The following is a 22,864-nucleotide window of genomic DNA, read 5'->3' on the forward strand; positions in this document are numbered from 1 at the left end:
TTGTCACTGCTTGCTTCAGCCCTGCTAAAGCATTAGAGAAGGGAAGTGAACAAACAGAAAACTAGGAACAGGAAGAGGAAAGTCTGGATCCTCTGAAAGCCAGCAGTGGGTTGTCGCTATGGTATGGGCATTAACATGCCCAATGATGCCAATCTAGAACACCAGCCCTGGGGAAACTGCTTGACCTGTATAGATAACTGTATTGTAGTTTAGTTATAGTGGCATGCATAAATAAGTAACAAAACAAATGCTTTTAAAATATAACAAGGGTGAACGTGTACATGTGGGTGTGCACAGTTTCCTAGTGAATATAACTGACATGAGGCTTTGAACTTTTGCTGATTATTTTAACCCCATCCCAAATCCCTTTCCTTCCCTTAACTTACTTCTGGATATTGACGTTGAATTCAGGAAGGGGACAAATGTATTTTAGCTTCATGTTAAAACATTCTTCAACCTAGAGTAGGAACCTATAATCTTGCAAGCTCTAGCCAGGAGTGAGCAATTTAGCCCCTCAGATATTTCGGCCTGTAACTCTGATCAACCCTAGCCAGGAAAGTCAATTGTGAAACATCATGTGAGTTGTAGGACAAAACTTCTAGGGGACACACATTGCCTATTCCCTGCTAGAAGATTCCCTGCTAGACCAGCACCCATCTTCCTTACGACAGCAAAGTTCAAGCTATCTGCTATTTGATGTTATTTCATGTCCCCCAAAATTGCTATTCTCCATTCTTAAAGAGAAAGATATTATCCAGAGATGGCTAACCATCTCAGAATTATCCCCATCCACCATTCAGGTCAAAAAAGACCAAACTAGAGTTTAAATGTTTTAGATGAATATCTTGCAAGAAGCAGACCTGCTATATGAAATTACATCCTTTGAGTATTTCTGTTTTCCTTCTTTTTTCCCACTGATTTAGAACTTGTGTTAGGTAGAAAGAAATTGAACTTCTAGTATTTAAAATGGAAGAGCTAGTACAGAATTTTTGGATACAGTAAAAACAAACCCTTTTTGCCTTGACTCTGCATCCTATAAGTCTGGTTAACCCTTTCTGATTAATTCAGCATCTCAAAGAGTGGTTCACCTGTGATCCTCTAGCTTTCTATAAGTAGATGCATTTTTAGAAGATTTTGAAAACTAAAGGTGCATTCACAATGTATTCTGAGCATGGCAAAACTGACAAATGCTTGTCATATTCTATCCCCTTTTTCAATTATCTAAGGAGCCCTGCTCATGACTTCCCTAAATTAACATAAAATAAAAAGGATTTTTTTTCCAAAAAGAAAAAAAGGTCAACAAAATAGTCATTAATTTCAATCTCTATGATCCAATTCCAAGGCAAAAAATTTAGACGGCTACTGAGTTTATGTAGCCGAAAGCAGAACCACAGTTTGTTCACTTATGATGCTTGCTGTCTGCATTTTTTTCATCCCTCTGCAAAACTTTGAACCTCATCCAGCTTTGACACACTGCCTCTTCAGTTAATAACTATCAAGTTTCCCCTTGTCTCCTGTCTACTTTTCTTTGAGGCAATTGCGCACTCAGCACCCCGAGATAATAACACACATCTATAAGATAAAAGCAATGGCATTAATGTAATTGTCTGCCTCTTTCTCTTTAGCCTAATCTTTTTTTCTTTTCAGTTTTGACTGCCTGTGTGACACCTGTTTTTGTCTCCTCTGATCCTACGACAGGTTTTCCGCTGACAAGGGTTTTGCCTGACAGAGATTCTGCCAGACAAGAACATAATAAAATATGAAGAACTGCTTGTCAGAGTTTCTGCCAATGCTCGCATGAAATAACCAAAAAAGAAAGAAAATCCTGTTCTGTTCTTTTCTTTTTTAAGGGGCCCTGAAATGGTCGCTCTGGCCTGTTGGGAAAACAGCCTCCTTCGCCAATTCCTTCAAGCTAAACAGGTGTTTTCTTTTATGACCCCCCTTTCTTTCTTTCTTTCTTTCTTTCTTTCTTTCTTTTTTTAATTGATTGTGGAAAACATGAGTACTGAACTGAGGAGGAGTATTGTCTTAACATTCGGCTTCAAAACAAGCAATATGAACAGTTTTGACTATTTTGTATACCTAATAATGGGGATTCTTTAACAAAAAAGAAAAAAAAACCTTTACAATTTGTAGATTTCCTTTTTAAGCATTCAGTGATTGAAATATTGGTTTCCCTTTCCACCAGCTTCCTTTTTAAAATGTTAGTATCTAGAACTAGTAAATAAGTTTCCCTTTCTTGGATTTCACACAGAAATACAATATTTTCTCTGTTGGTTTAATGGCATAATCCTATGTGTCTTTAGACAGAAAAATTGGTCTACCAAAGCTGGCTGGGCCGGCTGGGAGTTACAGGTCTTTTTTCTGTCTAAATTTGCATGAGATCACACAATTTAAGAACTATGGTACTGTGTCTGTTCTTGGAGTAGACCCACTAAAATTAATTGTGCCAACATTGGATAAAGCTCTAAGGTTGCAATCATATATACACTTACCTGAATATAACTCCTGCTTAATGCAATAGAGCTAATATCTGAGTTGACCCATATATGTGTCCAATGTCAGGTTTCATAAGCAGCAACCTATTTCCTTGGATTAGTGGTCCAGGCCGAGAAAGTAGTAGCGAAGGGTATATATGTGGTCTTTTATTCAATATATCTATATATCGTTTACTGTGTTAAAAATGTGTCTAGACAGACTGTGAGAGTGTGTGTGTATGTGTGAACTGGAGAACCAAATAACAGTCCAAATGCTGTAGTGTAGGCACTACACAAAACCTCAATAGCTTCACAACTCCAAGCTACAAAGAATGGGAGGATTGTCTCCTTTCATACCTGTCTGGACCCTGATCTTATCTTCAGAGCTTCTTCTCTGGGTGCTTCTGCTTAATGAAGTGAGATGGGCGGATACTAAGCAGAGGGCCTTTTCAGTTGTAGCACCTTTATTGTGGAATTACCCTTTCAGAGAGGTTCCTCTGGTGATGGTCAAGTGATGGTCTTTTTGGAAACTAGGAGAGACTCTTCTTTTCCCTGAGTATTAGTCCTTCCATTTTAGAGAATTCTGTTAGTGAATTTCTATATTTTTGTAGTCTAGCTTGCTTTTATTCTGGTTTTTACCTTGATTTTACTCTGTTTTAAACCTATTTTATATTATGCTTTATCATGATATTGTACTGTATGGTTTTGGTGTTACTTGAACCACCAAAGACCATTGAATACAGGCAGTACAGAACAATAATGGAAAAATAATCAAACATTATTGAAAGGCCATTCATGTTCCTTTCTCATACATTGAATAATACAATCAAGCTTGTTAATGGTGGTCTTAGTATGAATGATACCAACTTTCTCCATTCCACTATTTTACATGTATGACAATTAAAGACCTATATAATTTCAGAAGTGGTAAGTGTTGATTTTTCATTCCATGTCATAAAGAATATGCAGCAGAATCCCCCACAACCAATTAAGGATTTTTACATCTCTTCCGTACTCCACATTTGTTTTTCCTAAATGATTAAACTCAGAGGTAGAAGATTGCTTTTCACTCATTTATTTAATATACAACCTTCCCATACCACCTTCCCAGAAGAATTTAAAGGAGGGATTTGGGGAGGACTCAAACCAAGTCATAGAGATCCCAGCCTCTTCACTGTGGGTGCAAATCTAGGCTGATGACATTATCTCTGATACTTTTAAAATCACAAAACACACACACCTCTTCTCATATTTCTCAGCTATTTGTTGATGTGATAAACCAAAGCACAGCTGAGCGATCTTTCCTAGGAGCCCTCAGTCTATCAGAAATCAATTTTCCTCTCTACTAAATTAAGCAGAGGAGAGCTGCACAATCTCCTCCCATAATTTTATTGCTTATTTTGGAAGATGTTTGCCGTTACAGAAAAGCACACACAAGTCACACAAACGTAATCCACGCACTCCTGAATTGCCCCTACAGAGGTAGCAAATGTTGATTGCCTTTGTTTGTGCTGGCTGAGTATGTGGCATACTTGCAGCCTGATATATCCAGCATGAACTGCTTGGATAAATCAATAGTGATTTCAAGCATTGTAATTAGAAGAATATAAGTTAATTAAGGTAGTTTTACAAGCACCCCCTCATAACTGACACCAGCCATGCTGTTATAGAGTCCATAAGATATGATGATACCAGGGTCATGATTATCCTTTTTAATCACCCTTCCTTTGTGCCCGGCAACTAAACAGGACACTTGTGCACGATTGTCATAAAGTTCATCTACTGTGACCGTTTCACACTTCAGCTTCAGATTAAATATACTCCAACAATTTGACTGCAGTCAATTAGACTGTAATTAGAGAAATCTTTAGCATTGGTAAGGGTACAATCCAGAATACATTTTCTATTTCTAAAATCCAAATGAGAATAGGATAATTAAGAAACCTTGGGGGGTCTGCTCAACTAATCTGGGGGACGTATCTTAGTAAAAAAAACAAAACAATAATACAGAATAGCTAAATTTAAAAAGTGCTATTTTCTCCTTTCTAGCAGTTTCAGATACTCAGTATTGAAACAGAGAGGCAGAGTTGACCAAGTTAATGCCTGAAAGAAATACTGCATTTTTATTCTCATCATCAAATACCTCTGTTTTAATTTAATAGCATTACACTTCAATATAGTGACAGAGTTTGTTTCACTTATAACATTTCCATTTCTTATTCTGCTTAACCTAGTGAACTCTGCTTAATTAAGATGTTCGTATAAACAATTAAGCCTCCTGTAGGATCATTAGCAAGATATAAAACTTTATGATGTAATAAAATGCAATAAAATGATAAAGTTGTAGCCCTTCATGTGCAGAAGCGTAAGCTATTCTTAGAGGCAACCGGGGGTGCTGCTTTGGTCTAAATCCCAGAGCTTTTCAAATCTCAGCATCTAAGTGTTACAACTTGTTGTCTAGAGGCTGACAATCAATATACTTGTGTTGAAATTTTGAGGCACAGATTATCTGAAAGGGAGCTTCCACTGTATAGGAACTCCTAGCACTACCAATCAAAATACATTGTACAGCTATTCTGTCATTCCTCCCTTAGCAGACTTTCTGAGGTAAAGAAAAAGATAGAAAATGTAGCGGCAAAACACAAGAGGGTTTCAGGGATTGGGGTGGAAATGCCCACTGATATATGGGCATTCCTACCCCCTGCACCTCCACTCCCCACACACTAACTTTTCTTGAACGAGGCAGGACAATTGCACAGTAAAAGCCTTGCTGCGAATTACCCTAACTCAGCTTGCAAACTCCGTATCGACTCAAATGCTAAGCTTTATTAACCAGGTGTCAAAGCGAGCACAGCGAATGAAAGCATGGGCTTAAACCGGAGAATGTACTCAAAGATCATTCCTGTTGGCTTTTGATCTAAAGGAGGCCCCAACAGTAAGGGAGTAAAAACATTTATGACACACCAGTTTATACAGCAAAGTCTTAAAATGCTTTGTGAATAATTTCTTCTCCTTAATTGGCTCCCCACTTTTAATAGAGAAGTAAAGTTATGCAAGTGCTCTGTGCCAATGTACAGATGCCCAAATCTGAAGAACCATCTAAGCTTCAGATGTAAAGGTAACTTTAATAATACATTGATTATAAATGAATATAATATTTAATACATGTGAGAATTGGACTCTTTCAAGTCTCTTACAAATGCTTGAAATGAACTGAATACCACACCCCTTTTAATTGAGTAATTGCCACCACTTAGCAATTGTATCTGGAAGTAAGCAAGGACAAAGAATTCTTGAAGATCGCGTTTTATTCTGTTGCCTCCTTTTTTCCATAGACAAGCACCAGATAATTTAACTTGCATGAGAATCTGGACACGCAAAGTCTCATTTTCCTGATAGTTCCATGCTTTAAGGTGGAGGATTACTGTATATATGTGCATTGCATACATACATTGCATACAATGTATACAATGCATACATTGTTAAGCATTCTTGTACATACCTGGATACCCAATTCTGCACTGTTTCTATTATAGTGTCCATTTCAAAGGAGATGTGTAATGCTGGGACAAATAAGGATTTCTTTAATCATAGCCAGCATCTATCACAAACTTGTTACCAAATGATAAAGAAGAAAACTGAAAGAGTTGGGGAAAAGTACCCCACATAGCTAATGGAAAACCAGGAGGGAGGGAGGGAGGGAGGGAGGGAGGGAGATGTCTACCTGGTAACTACATTATGCTATTTTCAGATCTAGTTATTTTCCCAGATTTCTTAGTCCTTCAATTAAAAAAAATGTTTGGACAATTTTTGATCTTTGTGCCTTTTCTAGGTTTTACTGTGGTTTTGTTCTGTTATATATTTAAGGTTTTTATAATTTAGTATGTTATTGTAGTTTACGGGCAGCATCCTGTACTGCTGCTGGATGCTGCACCACCTCCATTAGCTTTCCTGTCTCGGAAAACGGGACTCCTAGTACAAGAAGAACAAGCGGTACCTGGGAAAAGCACAGAAATGAGCAGAAATGTTCATTCCCAGAGTAGGGGTGGTCAGTGCAGCTCCCTTTTGAGATCTCTGGTAACCTGCCCCATTTGGCAAATATGTGTGCTTGTTTCTGCTTGTTTCACAGTGAAACTGTTCTGTTAGCTGGGTCAGAGTTTGGTTTTCCAAACTACCCAGAGAGGTGTGGCTGTTGGACAGTATAGAAAATAACTTGTGAGAGTTACCCTGTGAACTTTTCATTATTGGGAAGCCTATAAGTAACAAACAGAGTGGTGCCTCGAGGTTTGAACGACTCTAACTTTGAATAATGCAGAGTTTGAATGCTCAAGTTGAGATAAAATTGCTCCAAAGTTTTGAACAATGCTTCTACATTCTAACTGCACATGCAGTGAAGCACATATGAGTGCAGTACATTAATTGTTTTCAAGTTTTAATTAACAATTTTGGCATGTAATTCTGTGATTTTTACCTTAAAATATGTGCATTTGCTGTTTACGTTTATCGGAATGGGCATTGTTTAGGGTCTGGGAATGGATTAACTCACTTCCCATTATTTCTAATGGGGAAATTTGATTCAGACTCTGAACTGTTCTGTTTATCTCTTCCATGTTCAAGGCCATCGTTTCTTTAATGGATTCAATCCGTCTCATATTTGGTCCTCTCTTCTTTCTTGGACTTTCCCTAACATGATTGTCTTGCCTTTTCATGATGTATCCAAAATATGACAGCCTCAGTTTTGTAATTTTTGCTTCTAGGGAAAGCTCTGGCTTGGTTTAATCTAGAACCTATTTATTTGTTTTCCTGTCAGTCCAGGCTATTTGCAAAACTCTCTTCTGGCACTATGTTTTGATCACAACTATTTTCTTCCTGTCAGCTTTCTTCACTGTCCAGCTTTCACACCCATAGATTGTGATTAGGAACACAATAGTTTGGATCATCTTGACCTTGGCCTCCAATAAAACATCCTTACACTTGCTGTTTGTTTCTACTTTCTTCATTGCTCTCCTTCCAAGTCTCAGTCTTGTTTGAATTCCTTGGCTGCAGTCTCCCTTTGAATTGATGACTGAGCCAAAGTATATGAAATCTTTTACAATTTCAGTTTCTCATTATTAAGAGTAAAATTTCTTAACATTCAGCATAAGTTCTGCTTTTCTGCTTTCTTCTTTCACAGTAATATGGTATCATCTGCAAATCTTAAAATAGTGAGGTTTCTTCCACCAATTTTCACTCCTTCTAATCCCTCTTTCCCTATAAAAATCTCTGCATACAGAATAAACAGATAAAGAGCTAAAATGCATCCTTGTCTGACATCTTTCCATGATGTTTTCCTGCATTCTGTCCTAACTGTAGCTTCTTGTTTGTGATACAGGTCACACACCAAGACAATTAAGTACTGAGGTGCATCAATTTCTTTCAGGGCCATCCATAGCTTCTGACTGAGGGTCACTACTGCAGTCTGCTCCTGGCCTTGTTTTGACAGCCAAGAATACAACTTCTCCACCTTCTGCTTTCAATTATATAATCTCTTTAATTTATGTATTGACCACATGGTGAAGTCCAGGTATGAGTCTGAGTAGTTGCTTGAAGTATGTGTTTGCAATAACAGGTTGTTGGTTTCACAAAATCCTATGCATTTTTCTCCTGATTCATTTCTTAGCCTCAGGCTAAATTTTCTGACAACATTAATTTATTAAAAGCTTTTCTATCCCATCCCCTACAGAACGTCTCAGGATGGCTTACAATAAATAAATAGAATAAAACAAACCCCACAGCATCTGACCATTAATATACTAAAACCCCAGTTAAAATCAATTAAGCATTAAAATAATAGGAAAATAAAAAGGGTTTTGCCTGACGCCAGAAAGAATATAATGTTGCTGCCAGGCAAACAGTTAAATTCTGCTTTATTTCCTACTTTTGCATTTGAGTCACCTAGGACATCTCTTGTTTTGGTATGTTATCAATTTCCTCTCAAACACCTGCAGGAAGGTTTTCAGTTTCTTCTTCTTTAGCATCTGCTGTTGGAGCATAGACTTGAATGGGGGTTGTGCTGATAGGTTTTTCACTAATTCTGATTGATACTGTTTGGTCAGATTTTGCATTATAGCCTCATACTGCCTGTTCTATGTCTTGTGTCAGTATTAGAGCTACGCTTCTTCTAAAGCTTCTAATTTCCAGAGTAAAACATCTGATTAGAAATATTTGATTCCAGTCAACTTTAGTTCGCTCTCACCAAGTACTGTGATGTTCAGTCTTTTCATGTCTTTTTGATTTCCAGTTTGCCTTGATTCCTATTTCTCACATTCCATGTCCCAATTGTATGTGTTGTGCATTCTTGTCACCTCTGTGTATCTCAGTCACTAGACATCCTTTCGGGACTTACCTAGTATCATCATTAGCAAAGCACTATTTGTATTTGTCCTTTGCCCTTCCTCAGTAGCTCATAAAGTGCCTCATTTTCAGGCACTATTTCTTGTTTCATTTTGGATTGTTTCATCGTAGGGTTTTCAAGATAAGAAAATTCAGAAGTGAATTACCAGATCCTTCTTTCTGCGCAGTACTAACCTGAGATAGCTTAAGTGTTACTGCTCTTGTCAGTGAAAGATTCTCCACCAGTGTCATCTTCAAGTACTCATGTTTACAGCACTGTGATAGTTTATATGAAAACCCAACTAGAGAGCCAGTGTGGTATAGTGGTTAAGATCATGGGCCTGGGGCTCAGAAGATCTAGTCCCACATACCTTGGAGCTAACTGGGTGACTTTGGACCAGTCACAGATTCTCAGCCCAACCTACCTCACAGGTCTGTTGTTGTGAAAGTAAGACTGAGAGGAGTAAGAGAAGCATATAAGCTACCTTGAATTCCTTGAAATGAAAAAGGTGGGATATAAATATAATAAATAAAAATTGAGACAGCTCAGAAAGAGAATGGAATGACCAGACATTAGGTGAAAATTCCTAGAATAGACAATATATACTTCATGAAAACTTAAAACATGAATTATGAATATTAGGGACAAAGGGCAGAAAGTTTCAAAGACATCAAGTAGCAGAAGAATATAAAGCTATATCAGAATGTTTACATTCTGCTTTTATGTTTTAAACAAATGCAGGTGCTAGTAACCTTAAGGCTGGTTTATTGCAATGTGCTTCATGTGGTGCTGCCTTTAAGCTTGACACAGAGGCTGAAACTAGCAAGAAATGCTGCAGTTCAGCTGTTGTTGGAAGCTGCCCTTTTCGGCATGTAACTCCTTTGCTGAAGGAATTGCACTAGCTGCTCAACTGCCTCCGGACCAGGTTTAAAATTTTGGCACTGGAGTGTAATGCCCTAAACAACTGAAATGCAGAATGGCCGAGGTGGCCCCTTTTTGCTATTAGCCTCTCCAGTTGCTATGATCTGCAGATGGCATGCACCAGGTGGTTCCATATGGACCAAAGGCCCTCTACCTGGGAAGAGCCTTTCCTGTGTTGGCTCCATTCCTATGGCAATCCCTGCTAGTGAAGATCAGGCAGGCAGCAACATCGTGTTCTTTCTAGTCCCTCTTGAAAACCTCAGTATTTCAGGAAGCTTTCTTCAGTTGACCAGCCACTGTTTTTGTTGATATTCATTTTTTTTACTGATACTCTTATTTTTAAAGTTGTATTTTATTATTTTCATCTTTCTGTGAATCTGTGTAAATCTGGGGCAGTACAGAGGCATATACTTAAATCCTCTGACCTCCAACCCTTTTAAAATCCAATTATTAACATGGATGACATTTAAGCATGTGCTGATCTTTCCTGTTGAAATAAACAGGGCTTTATGTAACTTTGGCATGGATCATACCACCACCACCACCATCATTGTTATTCTTTTTGATTACAACACAAAAAACTGGCTGTTAACAATGTTGAGAAAAAACTGTTCAACTGTTATTTTCTTGTTTTAATTTCTTTTTCCATACTCAGTAGCACTGATTGGCATTAAATCAAAATGCTTATAAAATGCCAATGTTAACTGTAAAAAATGTTTTATTCTATAACATGTCTCAAAATCTCTCTTTCACTCTCTTTTAAAAAATCTTGTCTGCCTGACAACTCCAGGCCTAGGAAATGGTTTAGCCAATTTAAACCATTTTAAAAATAAATAAATCTTCCTCCAAGCTGAAAAAACATATGCCAAGTTTCTGCTGGAAGCAAATTAAAACAGTCTCATTTTTTAAATCCTTTACACACCAGAAATTCACACGAGAAACAACCAATTCCTTTTTCAGAGCAGCAGTGGTAAGCATAGGCCACTATAAGCTATGCAATTGTTGGCTTGAGCATTAAAAAACACTGATGGTAGGATTACCACTATAGCGCAAGGGTTCAGGGTCAAAACTCCAAAAACTGATTTTATGCCAATAGAAACACTTACCCTGCCACGAAAAGAGCCCTTTGATGAATCTCTTATATTGACATCCTACATTTGCAACCTCTGAAGTAGGGGTTGGGGTGGGAAACCCTAAACTTAACACACTCTCTCTCTCTTCAAACAGCTGTGGACCAGCGTAGGTGGAAGGAAAAAGAACCCCTTAAGAGGGGAGGGAGTATTTTCCTTTGGTAAATCCCACCATGGTTGTGTGCCTTCTGCTTCACAGACCACAAAGGCACAGATTATTAGTAATAGGGCCATACCACTCGAGGTGAGTTCTCCCCAGGTCATCAGAGACTAGTGTCAGTAGGCTGATTTAGAATTAAGAAATTTAAGAGTAATCCAGGCAAGATAGTGATATTCTTGGTGAGAAAGAAAGATAGACTGGAATAAATTTTCTATTTGTTTTGGATGGGGCAGCACAAGCACCTACTGACCAATCAGGCACACCGTTTGTGGGTGCCAGAGGTGCCTTTGCCAACTGTACCTATTCCAGGAGAAGTCTGACAGTAACATTTGCCTAGTTGCATCTAGATTGGATGACTGCAGTGTACTTTCTATAGGGATTTCTTGATAAATTTCTTGATAAATTATGTAGGTCCACCTCAATATGGCTTCAGGCTTCAATATCCAGCAGACACTGCTTTGGTGTCCCTGATGGATGAGTTATTCCAGGATAAGACAGGAGAAGCATGTCTCCACCAGTGTTGGAAACTCAAGTTGAATGATTTGCTCCCAAGTTCAACTCAAGTCTGGTCAGCCACTCGACTAGGACTCAACTTGGGCGCAATGAGCAAGTGACTTGACTCAGTTCAAGATTTCTGCTGTATGACCTTTGCGTCTCTTCAGAGCTTATCACCTGCATCCAACGTGTAGCAGGATATCTTGGGGTGATCTCAGCAGAAGGCATCTGCCTGCAGCAGACTGGAAGGCGGGCATGAACACAGCACAGGTGGTACAATGGGGGAAGGCAAGGTTTCAGCTTTTCTTTTTGGCACAAGGGAGGTGGCACCAGGGAGATTTTCAAGGAGGTAAGAACAGGATAGGGAAGGGGGGGGGGAGCAAAGCTTCACCTCACCTTTTAGCTCTCCCACCCCCGTACACACGCTCCACCACCACCTCCCTTTTTTCTGTTAAGGTTGACTCTTGAGACTTGACTCAAGGCTTGGAGTGAAGGACTTGAGCACATCACTGGTCTCTGCTACGATTGTTGGACCATGCAGCAGCCTTCCATACTGCTGGCTATGGTATCCTTCTGCAGTGTGTCTGAGAAGGGACTGGGAGGCTCTGGACCTTCTTGGAAGAATGATCTCAGATGCAGGCGCTGGATGTTTCCTGCTTAATTACATGGATACTCAGGTGTTGACCTTCCCGTATGCTATTTAACAGGTCCATGAAAACAGTGGGAGAGACAGTCAGGAGTTTGAGGGGTTCTGTGCTGATGACATCCCACTCTTTCTTTCCTTCCAATCTAAATCTAAGGAAGCTGTTCTGGTTCTACATTGGAGCTGCCTTTGAAACCTTCCAGAAATTTCAGCTGGTTCAGAAATCCTCTGACCAGAAACTGTTAACTAGGGCAGGATACAGGAAGTATGTGACTCCCTTGTTATAATAGCATCACTGGCTACCAGTCTGTTCCTGACTGCCTTAAATACCCCTTTCTACCATGTAAACCTGCCTGGTTCTTCAGGAAAGGCCAGTCTTTTAATCACCTTTAAAGGCATGTTTGGTGGTTACTTGAGAAATGGCCTTTTTGGTGGCCTAGGTTGTGGAATCCCTTCCCAGGAATGTCTAGATTCACTTCCTTTCTGCTAGCAGGCAAATACCATTTTATTTGAGAAGGCCTCAAAGCTGTAAGTGGGCCTATTAGGTTAGGGGCTGCTTTTAATAATATTTTCCTGTACTTGTTATTTTTTATTATAGTCAATGTATTATTTTTAATATTTCTGAAAGCTACACTGAGTGCCATTTGGGATAGATAAGTGAGGTATAAATGAAATAAACAAATAATGCTATTGGGCATTCACCCACTAAATTTCACCTGCCCTATAACACCTACTCTGCTTTGGTTACCAATTTGTTTCTGGGCACACGTTCAAAGGATTGGTTCCTACCTTTAAAGACTTCAATGGCTTGGATCTAGGATACCTAAAAGATGACACCCTCCCCTACCTGTCCATGTGCTTATTAAGATTTAGCAGGGAGGCACTTTTCTGTGTCTCTCCTGTGCTGGAAGTAAGGTTGGTTGGGAAAATAAATAGGGTCTTCTCAGTAGCTACACCACTGTTTTGGAATACCTTGCCACATGAAATCTGGATCGCTCTAGGGTTTCCACTAGCTTGTAAAAACTATTATTTTAAATAATTTGAATTGTTGCTGCCTTATGTAATGCATATTAGAAAAACATGATATAATTTTCCATATAAATAAAATAGGAACAAGGAGCAAATTCCATCCTCCCAGGGCCCAAATTTGTCAGGTCTTAAGCAGAACCACGAAGGAAGCTGTGCATTTCAGACTGTCTGCACACTCTTGGGGGAAGTGCGTTCATAAGTCACTTGTCTATTTTCCCTCAAGCTCTGTACTTCTCATAGATCTTTCAGCTATCAATGCATGTTTCCCTTCCTTTACTTTCATCATTTCATCATCAAGAACACTCTCACCTTCCTTCATTTACTTCATAGGAAAGGCACTCCTAGAAACTGGATGGTTGGTGAGGGGTGGGGTGGGGGCTATATGAGGAATATAACTTATGATGGAACCTGAAAATCTTCTGTAGGTAAATTGGTTAGGTAAGAAAACAATTACATGTGGTCAAAATGGGTTTTCACAGCTGGTATAAAGGACATTGAAACATGCTGTCAAGGTGTCTCAGACTTAATGGCGACTCTATGAATGAATGTCCTGTCCTTGACAACCCTACTCAACTCATGTAAATGGGATCAAGAATTCATTTTGCTTTTCTCATGGCACTTCTACATGCTTTTGCATACTTGTGAATGACTGTGCTGAGGCATAAAATGATTCAGATGCTCTTTTTACATTTGATGGGAGGTTAGGATGGAAACTTTTATTCCCATTCAATAGTTGATGGATCATTTTGGTCATCTGCAAATCAACATGGTCTTGAACAGATTTAGAGCCATTTGTGAATATGAAGCACCTTCTGTGCTGGGAAAGCCACAGCTTCTTCCCATCTAAAAGACACAATACAGCAGCGGAAGATGTCCATAGAGTCAGCCCAGAAATTTGTTGTCAATATGAATGAATGAATGAATGAATGAATAGAAATGAAGATATATGAGCACTCATAGTGGGTGTTATGAATGTGTATAATATGAATAATTAATTAAGCACATTAATTAATAAATTTTACCACCTCTGAATGAATCCTGTATTTTCACATCATTGACATTACTGAGCTGTGCAAAGCAGTGTTGATGATTGAGATTATATAGGTCCCTCCCTGTGATAAGAACAAGCTATATAAATTCACCATTTATCATGCAGAGGTATAGCAAATGCCCAGTGTTTACATCCTACCCTTCCTCCAAACAATGGCACTCATAGCAGTTAACAATAAAATCCAAATCAAAAACACAGTTTTAATTAAACGCAACATAAAGGCCAATGCATTGAAGCACACAATAAAAGAAATAACTAATAATAATACCGAATAATTAGTGTCCCCTTCAGCAGAAGATCAGCTAAGACACTAAAGGCCTGCCTGAATACAAATACTGTTGCCCACTCTGGGCAGTCAAAAGCCAGGAGTGACCCTCTGCTTCAGACCTATGCAAACCACCAACTCAAGGGATTTCACCCAGAGTCTTATTAGCAGGCAACCAGAAAGAACTGGGGCAGATGCCTTGCATCACTTTTCTCCTTAGCATCTGTATTCAAGAAAAAGATTCTACGAGCACCAAAGACATTCTAAATTCTTTGGAATAGTAACCTGTACTGCTTTGCAATTTCCAAACCTATGTATTCTAATTGTACAGTATTAATCAGTCTTCAAGGAACAGTCCGCTAAAGAGTTGGAGGGTAGCTAAGCTAAATAACTCAAGTGGGCTTGCCGCAGTCTGAAGGTACTAATTTATACACATATGCTTGGAATGTGTCTGAGCAAAATATATCTGTATATATCATCGGTCTTGCTTTGCCACAAAATGTAAACGGAGTGATTGGATTTACTCAAAGAGCACCAAGAAATTTATGCATGTTGGCAAGATGTACTTCTCAAATGTAAATTTTTGTTTATCATAAACATAGCCCCATCTCCTGAATAGGAATTTTAAGGACTGAAACGAAGAAATATATTGGGAACACTTACTGCAAGCATGAGAAGGAAAAACAAGCAAAAGCAATGGAAGGACACCCCACGTCTTGAAATCTTCCATGCCCCTGCCCACAGTATTTATGCCATCACATGCCTTGAGGAAATTTCTAGCAAAATAAGTGTCATCTCATACTTGATGTAAGACCAGCAGGAAACTAGTTGATGGAAATTAAATATAGATTGGAGAATAATTCTTACACTAGCCAAAAGGTATTCCCAAACCCAAAGATATTCATTGCATTTTTCTTCTGCCCATCCTCCAGAATTTAAAGCACAGTATATAGGTCACTTCCCCACCACACAGTTAATTCCACAATGATCCAATGAAGTAGGTTAAGGCACCTAAACCTGGACTTCCCAGGCTAAGTCTAATATGCTATCCTACAGATCACATCTTTTCCTTGGTGTTTCTTACATCCAATTCAGCAATTTTCCTTTGTAAACTGGAAAACAACAATATGCAGTTGCATTTAATTTTATGCATTAAATTAGCATCCTCCCTTTCCATAAATGATGCTCAATGTGGCTCATGCCAATGAAAGTAAAATACAGCACTCAGAAACAAAATCAGATGAAAAAAAAAAACAGAATTTTGCAGTTCACAGAAATGAGGCCAGATTTTATATGAATTAACTCTGACCTTGTGGCCTCAACAAATGGGCTACTCTTTGCACTTTTCTGTTCTCACCCTCCACCTTATGCTTCTATATCATGTAGTCTGAAGAGGATTTCAGGAGAACCCAAAAGTCTGCAAACTCATTTGTGGCATTTTAGCTGGTTCAAATAAAGGTATTGCCTAACTGGATTTTTGTTTAGGGTTCGGTTAGGGTTGAGGGTTTGGACTTGATTTTAATTTGATTGTATTTGTTTTTTAAATTTCTGCATGCAGTTGTTGCTGATGCTGTTTGTTTGCCTGTTTTCTGAAACCTTCCCATCTGGAGTACTGAAAGAATTTGTCAAAGCTTGTGCACACGTAACTCTAGTGTAGCTGTTTCCATGAGATCACAGGTAGCAGGGGCAAACCACTCAGTCAGCCCAGCCAGGAGCAGGAGAGAGTTCAGAGAAGAGGGAAGGCCTGTGGTCTGGGAATGCTGGACTGAGATTGTCCCTCATTGTACAGGCCTAAGCTGCAGCTTCTGGTAGAGATCCTGCTTCAGCATCTGAGTGCGAAAAGAGGGCTTGTATGGAGCCAAAGTCTCTGCAAGCATCTTGTTGGGTTTTTCTTGCTTCATTTCTCTTACGGTCACTTCTGGAGTCTTTCTGTTGTGCACAATATGCCTTATTACACAACTGGAATTGTATTCTTCTTAAGTATATGTCACAAATTGTCTTGTTTTAGAGATTTCTGATATTCTTTCTGTACCTTCTTTCTGAATTTTCTCTTGATGCAACTAATGATTTCAGAGCCACACAGATAAAATATCTGAATGAACTTCTGCCTTGTAGTAGCCAGTTGGCAGGATTACACACACACACACAGAGTGATTCAATTTTTGCTGCTGTATAAATTAGCATTTCTGCCCCCTTCTCCCTTGTGCTAGCACTTGCACAAGTAATTACACTATTTGGAGGAGCTGACCATTGGCCAAAGCCCCCCTTTCCTCCCCCCACTTAAATCTGCACCTATTATTTCATCTATGGATAGATTCTACCCTGTCCTTCACTCTCTGTAGTCCTACACAGGCATGGACGTTTTTTGAAAGGAAAGAGAACAAATAAACAGAGCTTGTCCTTAAACATTCAACCAACATCCCCCAAACAACGGATGCCCTTTGACAACTTCCCATAGAGCAGCAACCAGTTATGATGGAATTCTCTGCAGGAGGAAAAGGGCACGAGGTCCCCGGAGTTTCCATGTGCTGGTGTGAGGCAAGTGGTTATTAGAGCTTTTGAATTTCACACCATTCAGACTTCAATATGTGACTCTTTCTGTCAATGATCAGATACCACTAGTTAGGGCTGGTGAATATTACTTGGTGCTTAATTAAAAACCAGCAAAAGCATACGACCTGGCAACCTGCCTTACCTCAGCAGCACTGAGGGCGCAGTTCTGCATTGTATCCATGGCACAAAATCAGTTTTTGAGCTTCACTCTTTGCGCTATGCTGAACTTGAGACATGCCTAAAAATGCAATATATGACTTTCCTATGTAAAATAAATTTTGGTGGCTAGGATTAAGACAATTAACAAAGGAGTTAGGTTCTACATGTTTTGTTTAAATGTTTCCTGACAAGTATCTTTGTGATATATAAATGGTAACCAGTCTTGGACATTATTCCTCCAAGTTTGTTGTGGCTCTGAGCAGCTGTTTGAAATAGCTGCAAAATATCTGGGGAAAGTTTTCATTTATTTTATTTTATTTTTCATTTATTTTTTCTGTACCGTCCATATTTCTATAGAAAATCTCTAGACAGTTTGCAATAATAAAAACATGTTTTGAACCACTTCATACTCCATGTACTATCTCAGCAAGTCTGGGCTTAGTTGTCCCATGATGTTTAATCTCTAACAAGCCTGCTTTCAATAGTAATATTAATGAAATAAACTTTCTAAGATGTCTGGGGTCTGACTAACTTCTGCTGAAATCAATAGAAAACTGAGATAACCAAATACCTAACCTAACGGAAGTCCATTCTATTGTCAGAAACTTCTCAAAACAGGGTTTTGAGGGAAACCTTTTCCGATTGTAAGTTCAAAATTTTTGTACAGTTATTCCACTTCAAGAGTAACATAACAGGTAGAAAGGTGGTATGGGGTGGTGGACAGTGTGTTGGCCTGGGGACCTGGGAGATCTGGTTCTAGTCCCCACTTGGCCACTCACTGGGAGACTTGGGCCAGTCACTCCTCTCAGCCTAACCCTCCTCACAGGGTTGTTGTTGTTGTTAAGGAGAAAATGGAGCTTTTTAGTCACCTTGGGCTCTTACCAAGAAGTCAGTATATTTTTCTGTGTTTGCGTTTTTCCTATACATTGATGTGCGTGCAGAAAGATCACTCTCAAAGAGCTTCATGGATCCACTGGCCTCCAGAAGTAAGAGAGGTGAGTTCTGGGTCCCCTCAGGTGTTGTTGGAATAGAGTGCTCATGAGCTCCAGCCAGCCTGGCCAGCGGGCACAGACCAGGAGAGCTGCAGTCCAGCGACACTTGGAAGGCCAGTCTCCCTACCCTTGTCCCGAAAGATTTAAATGTTCTACCAGCTAGCTTTACTTTGACACATGAATTAGGAAAGTTGCCACACTGATTTCGTATGTTTAATGCTTCTCGTGTGTGTGAAGGGGGGGGGGGAGGCTGCCACAAAGAACATCACAAGGGACCCGAGGCAGCTTACAAGGTTCTCCTTCTTTCATGACTGTCTGTTAAACTAAGGCCATTTTGAAATCAGTTCATAATATTGATTGCAATCTGAACTTTAAAGGCATCCACTGAGCTCCAGCAGCAGATATTGTCCCCTGCCCACCCCCCAAAAAATGGTGGAGAGGGATTAAGTGGAATAAAATGATTTTTAAAAGACTAAAACTGTTTCAGAAAGGGAAAAACACACAAATGTATATTTGTGAGCCATTAAAGGTTTGCAGAAATCCTGACTTCATCCAAAATTAGGACCTGATTTTTAAAGTGTGTGTGTGTGTGTGTGTGTGTGTGTGTGTGTGTGTGTGACTAGTACACATTCCTCATACACTTAAGGTGAAACTACATGTTACAGCAGCAGAAACACAACTTTAAACTCAAGTGCACACTCTTTAAATTCAACTTTGTTCCCATTCACTTACAAAGTGTAATGTGAGATTAAAAGCCTCACTCCAGGAGAGGGTGTTGACCCTTCCCTCACTCTTAACTCCAAATTTGTTCCCTGCAATTTTATCCCAGTCAAGTTCAGATATGAAAGGTGAGCTCAGATGAGAGAAAAGTAACTGGGGAAGGCTGCAGAGAACTTCACGACAGGTGACGATTCAGTACCACGATTCAGCCTGTGCCCCTTTCTACAGGACACACGCACACAATTAATTTACAGAGGAACAGAAAATAGCACTCTCAGTGGCATGTTGAGCCTAACAAGAGAGAATGACACACACGCTAGTCATAGCTGCAAGATCTATCCAAATGCAAACACATGATTTCAAGGAGGGTATGTAAATAAAGTGCTAGACTTAGACTGGGAAATGGGAAACTGATTTACATATATACATGCAGTCTCTCTCTCTCTCTCACACACACACACACTCACTCATATTTAATGTCCTGCCCTTCCTCCAAAAGGAGCAAAGAATGACTTGTAGTATGAATAAAACCACAATTAAAAATGCTGTACAATCCCACTACCATAATAAAGCAATTTAAATAAAACAGCAATAATCTGACCAAAAAATACAAAATCAACACAGCAGGTGCCAAATGCTTTTCTAATAAAAAGGTCTAACTTGGGCTTAAAAGTATTCATGGTGGGAATTAATCACACCCCTCCTGGAAAGCGGTCCCAGGAACAGGGCGCTCCCACTGGGAATGCCCCAGAAACTGCGCTAAAGTGCTCATTTGGCCATTAAGCATCTGTGATAACCTTGGGCTTCCCACATTCTCATAGGCTATTATGTTATAAAGAGGGAAATATCATGAGGTCCCCGAAGTTACAAAAGTGAAACATGAAACAGAGAAAGAATTGGTGCTCAAATCTTTCCCATTGACACCAGAAAGATGCCCCCCACCCACCTCCTTCATTCCATCACGGGCTGCATAAATTTTTAAAAATCTCTCTCTCTCTCTCTTTCAGAAATGAGTTGAAAGAACACCTAAAAAGACACACATTTGCACGCATGCTGCACTGTTACGCTACTCTGTGCTGAATCTGCAAGGTGTATTTCTGACTATGGGGAGAGAGACCGTCATTCATTGCATACACATGCAGTGTAGAGTTGTAGAGATTGAAACAAACATGCCTCCCTTCCAGCTTGTGACCTGGGTTACGAATTATCTAGGTTACTGTGCCACCTCTTAGGTGGGTGAGCCTTCATCAAAGTTTTCATTCCACGAATGCAGAACAGAACCCCTTCCTATCCATGCTCTGAAAGACAGGCTCCAGTTTGTTTGAATTTCCACCAAATTCTATGACCTGGGGTCGCTTCTTCTATGCATGTAAGCTCCACAACACAATTGTAGTATATACAGGGCCGGCCATGGGCTATTATAAGGAAGCATGAAGCAGGAATGGAGACAGCATGGCAAACTGGTTGGCAGGTTGTTGTTATGTGCATCAAGTCATCTCTACTTTAAAGTCTTCCAAAATGGCCTGTCCAGGACAGCAACATTCAGCTCTCCCAGATTCAGATTCGAAGGTTAGCAGCAAATAAATGTTCGAATGAAACAACAAAGAGCCATCATAGACTTCATCTACTATGACTTAGTTCAGAAGTTGTGCTAAATCGTAATTTTGGAGAGCCTCTTCTCTCAAGGTCCCCTCACCCTCCCATTCTGGGTCACCCATAAGGAGTCTGGAAGCTTTTTCTTCTGATTTATATCAGTCATGGCTTGTTGGTGATCTGAACTCAATTCGCCGCAGTTAATTTTAACGATGATTTTCAAAGTTTCCATGACCATGTGTTTTAAAAGCCCTAGTTCACATTAACCCAAATTTAGGATTTGGATGGGATGTTAAACTGTGGTTAATTGAAATCAGAAGTTTCAGTCTCTCTGTGGACACAGCCAAGAATGGGAGAAGAGGGTGTGTGTGTGTGTGTGTGTGTGTGTGTGTGTGTGTGTGTAGGAGCCAGAGATCTGTTCTGAAGACAGTGCTACTTTATGTCAGAATAGCCTTTGCTAAGCTCCAGATATGCCCTGGAATAACCTCCAGATATTTTTGGACTACAACTCCCAGGATTCCTGACTACTGGCTAGGCTGCTTGGGGCTTGAGTTCAAAGCACAGCGAAGGTACCAGTTTGGAGAAGTCTGGACTAGCATATATTCTTTTCCGATATACTCATTGTGTCCTCTGACATTGGAAGGCACCTGAGTCGGAACAACAGACTCTTCTCTCTTCTGTCCTCTGCAGAGCGCAAACAAGTATGCGCATGCCTTTCTCTCGATGCTTCACAGAAACACTTATGCAAGCATGTAAGGGTAAAGATGTAAATACAGGTTCTGTTTCATACACATACACACACCATGGTCAACATGACAAGGAGAAAAGAAAAGGAAAGAAAGGCAGTTCTTACCATGTGCCACCCACCCATGTTTACACTGATCACAGGTTCTCAGGTTTATCTTCCCTGGTTGGAAACATTCACAAGTGCAATTTACCAATGTGCAGCGTATGGCCTAGAAGAAGAAAGGGAAAATAACTTCTGTGAACATCTTACTGCACAAATAATAGTAACAATTATAACAACAGCAAGGATTTATATAATTTGAATATTCAAAGCTCTGTGCATCGTCATGTTTATACTCCTCACAACAGTCATGTAATGAAAGTCACTACTGCTAACCCCCATTGCAGAGGCAAGGTATGGCTTAGGGCAACACTGGCATGCTGAAGCCCATCCAACAAACTCAAGACTGAGCCAAGATTTGAACTGGGGCCCTCTTGCCTCCCTGTTTGCACTCTTGGGCATTCCACAGCGCTAGCTCTCAAAATGGGATCCAAGAAAGCCTGCACCTCAAATGCATCCATCCACATCACACATTTTTCTTCTGACTGCAGCCTCCTGTGCTGCATCAGACGCTAGTCTGCATGACCCCTGACCTTCAGGAGCATATTTTCAGGCAAAAAGAGCTGCAGCATGTAAGGAAGGGGCTGAGGAGCCCAAGTATATTTGCGGATTGGCATGCACGGTTCTTTGGATCTTGGCCATAAAATATAAACAGGAAGAAAGTTTCTAAAAACAAAAACCTTTTAAATTTTTTCATGTAGCACATACAATAAATACTAAAATATAAAACAAAATTTTGTATGACATGATTTGCTTGTTTTCTTTCTTTTAATTCCATGGAAGTGGTCACAGAAAGTAGATATAGCACTGTACATATAGCAATTTCAGCTAAAGAATGCATGCATCATCATCATCTCATGAAAATAATACATTTAAATAATGCAGACTAAAGGCAATGTTATTTGAAATAAAGGAGAACACATATGCATTGCACAAATGTCCTGGTTTAGTTTTCCAAATTTAGTTTTTCCAAATGCCTGTGGGGAAAATTTTGATGCTACTTATGTCTTTATTTTACAGCATGTCATCTTTGGTATAACCAAGAATGAAGCAGAGACACAAATATACATAAATCCATCCATTTCTCTTTTACAGGCTTATAAAAGATTTAATTCAGTTAAGCATCAGAACAGTCACTGGCTCCATTGATTCCAAAAGCGCTGCTAGAGCGATGGAGGTCCAGAAGAGAAGTGACTCAAGAGACATGTTAGCAATGTTCCTTCACCTCAATCATTCCTTTCTTCTACCAGACACACGTGTTTCCCTTTTGACAGCTTAGGTGTTTCCTTCGAAAACATACACCCACCCTCTCAAAAAGAAATACAAGGTAAGACTGAAACACCAGATTCTATGGTATGAATAGAACAATTACTTTGGAAGGGAAAAGATGTATAATTTCTTTAAACTATAAAGCAAATACATAAATAATGAGCAAGACTTTTTTTTTAAGGCCAAG

General features: G+C 39.5%; 1 protein-coding gene across 5 annotated transcripts in view; it reads right to left on the reverse strand.

Annotated features, from left to right (window-relative positions):
- Window positions 1-22,864, reverse strand: part of BNC2 (basonuclin 2) — a 454,605-nt gene that overhangs the window by 141,336 nt on the left and 290,405 nt on the right. For 3 of the 5 annotated variants that reach the window (XM_044427976.1, XM_044427977.1, XM_044427981.1), the window contains one exon: window positions 21,415-21,517. The exons of the other annotated variants lie outside the window; for them this stretch is intronic. In XM_044427976.1, coding sequence (XP_044283911.1) covers window positions 21,415-21,517 — 103 coding nt within the window. The remainder of the gene's footprint in view (window positions 1-21,414; window positions 21,518-22,864) is intronic. 5 annotated transcript variants of the gene reach the window in all.

The sequence above is a fragment of the Varanus komodoensis genome, unplaced genomic scaffold, assembly GCF_004798865.1.
Source record: "Varanus komodoensis strain SLA01 unplaced genomic scaffold, ASM479886v1 scaffold19, whole genome shotgun sequence".
NCBI classification, from domain to species: domain Eukaryota; kingdom Metazoa; phylum Chordata; class Lepidosauria; order Squamata; family Varanidae; genus Varanus; species Varanus komodoensis.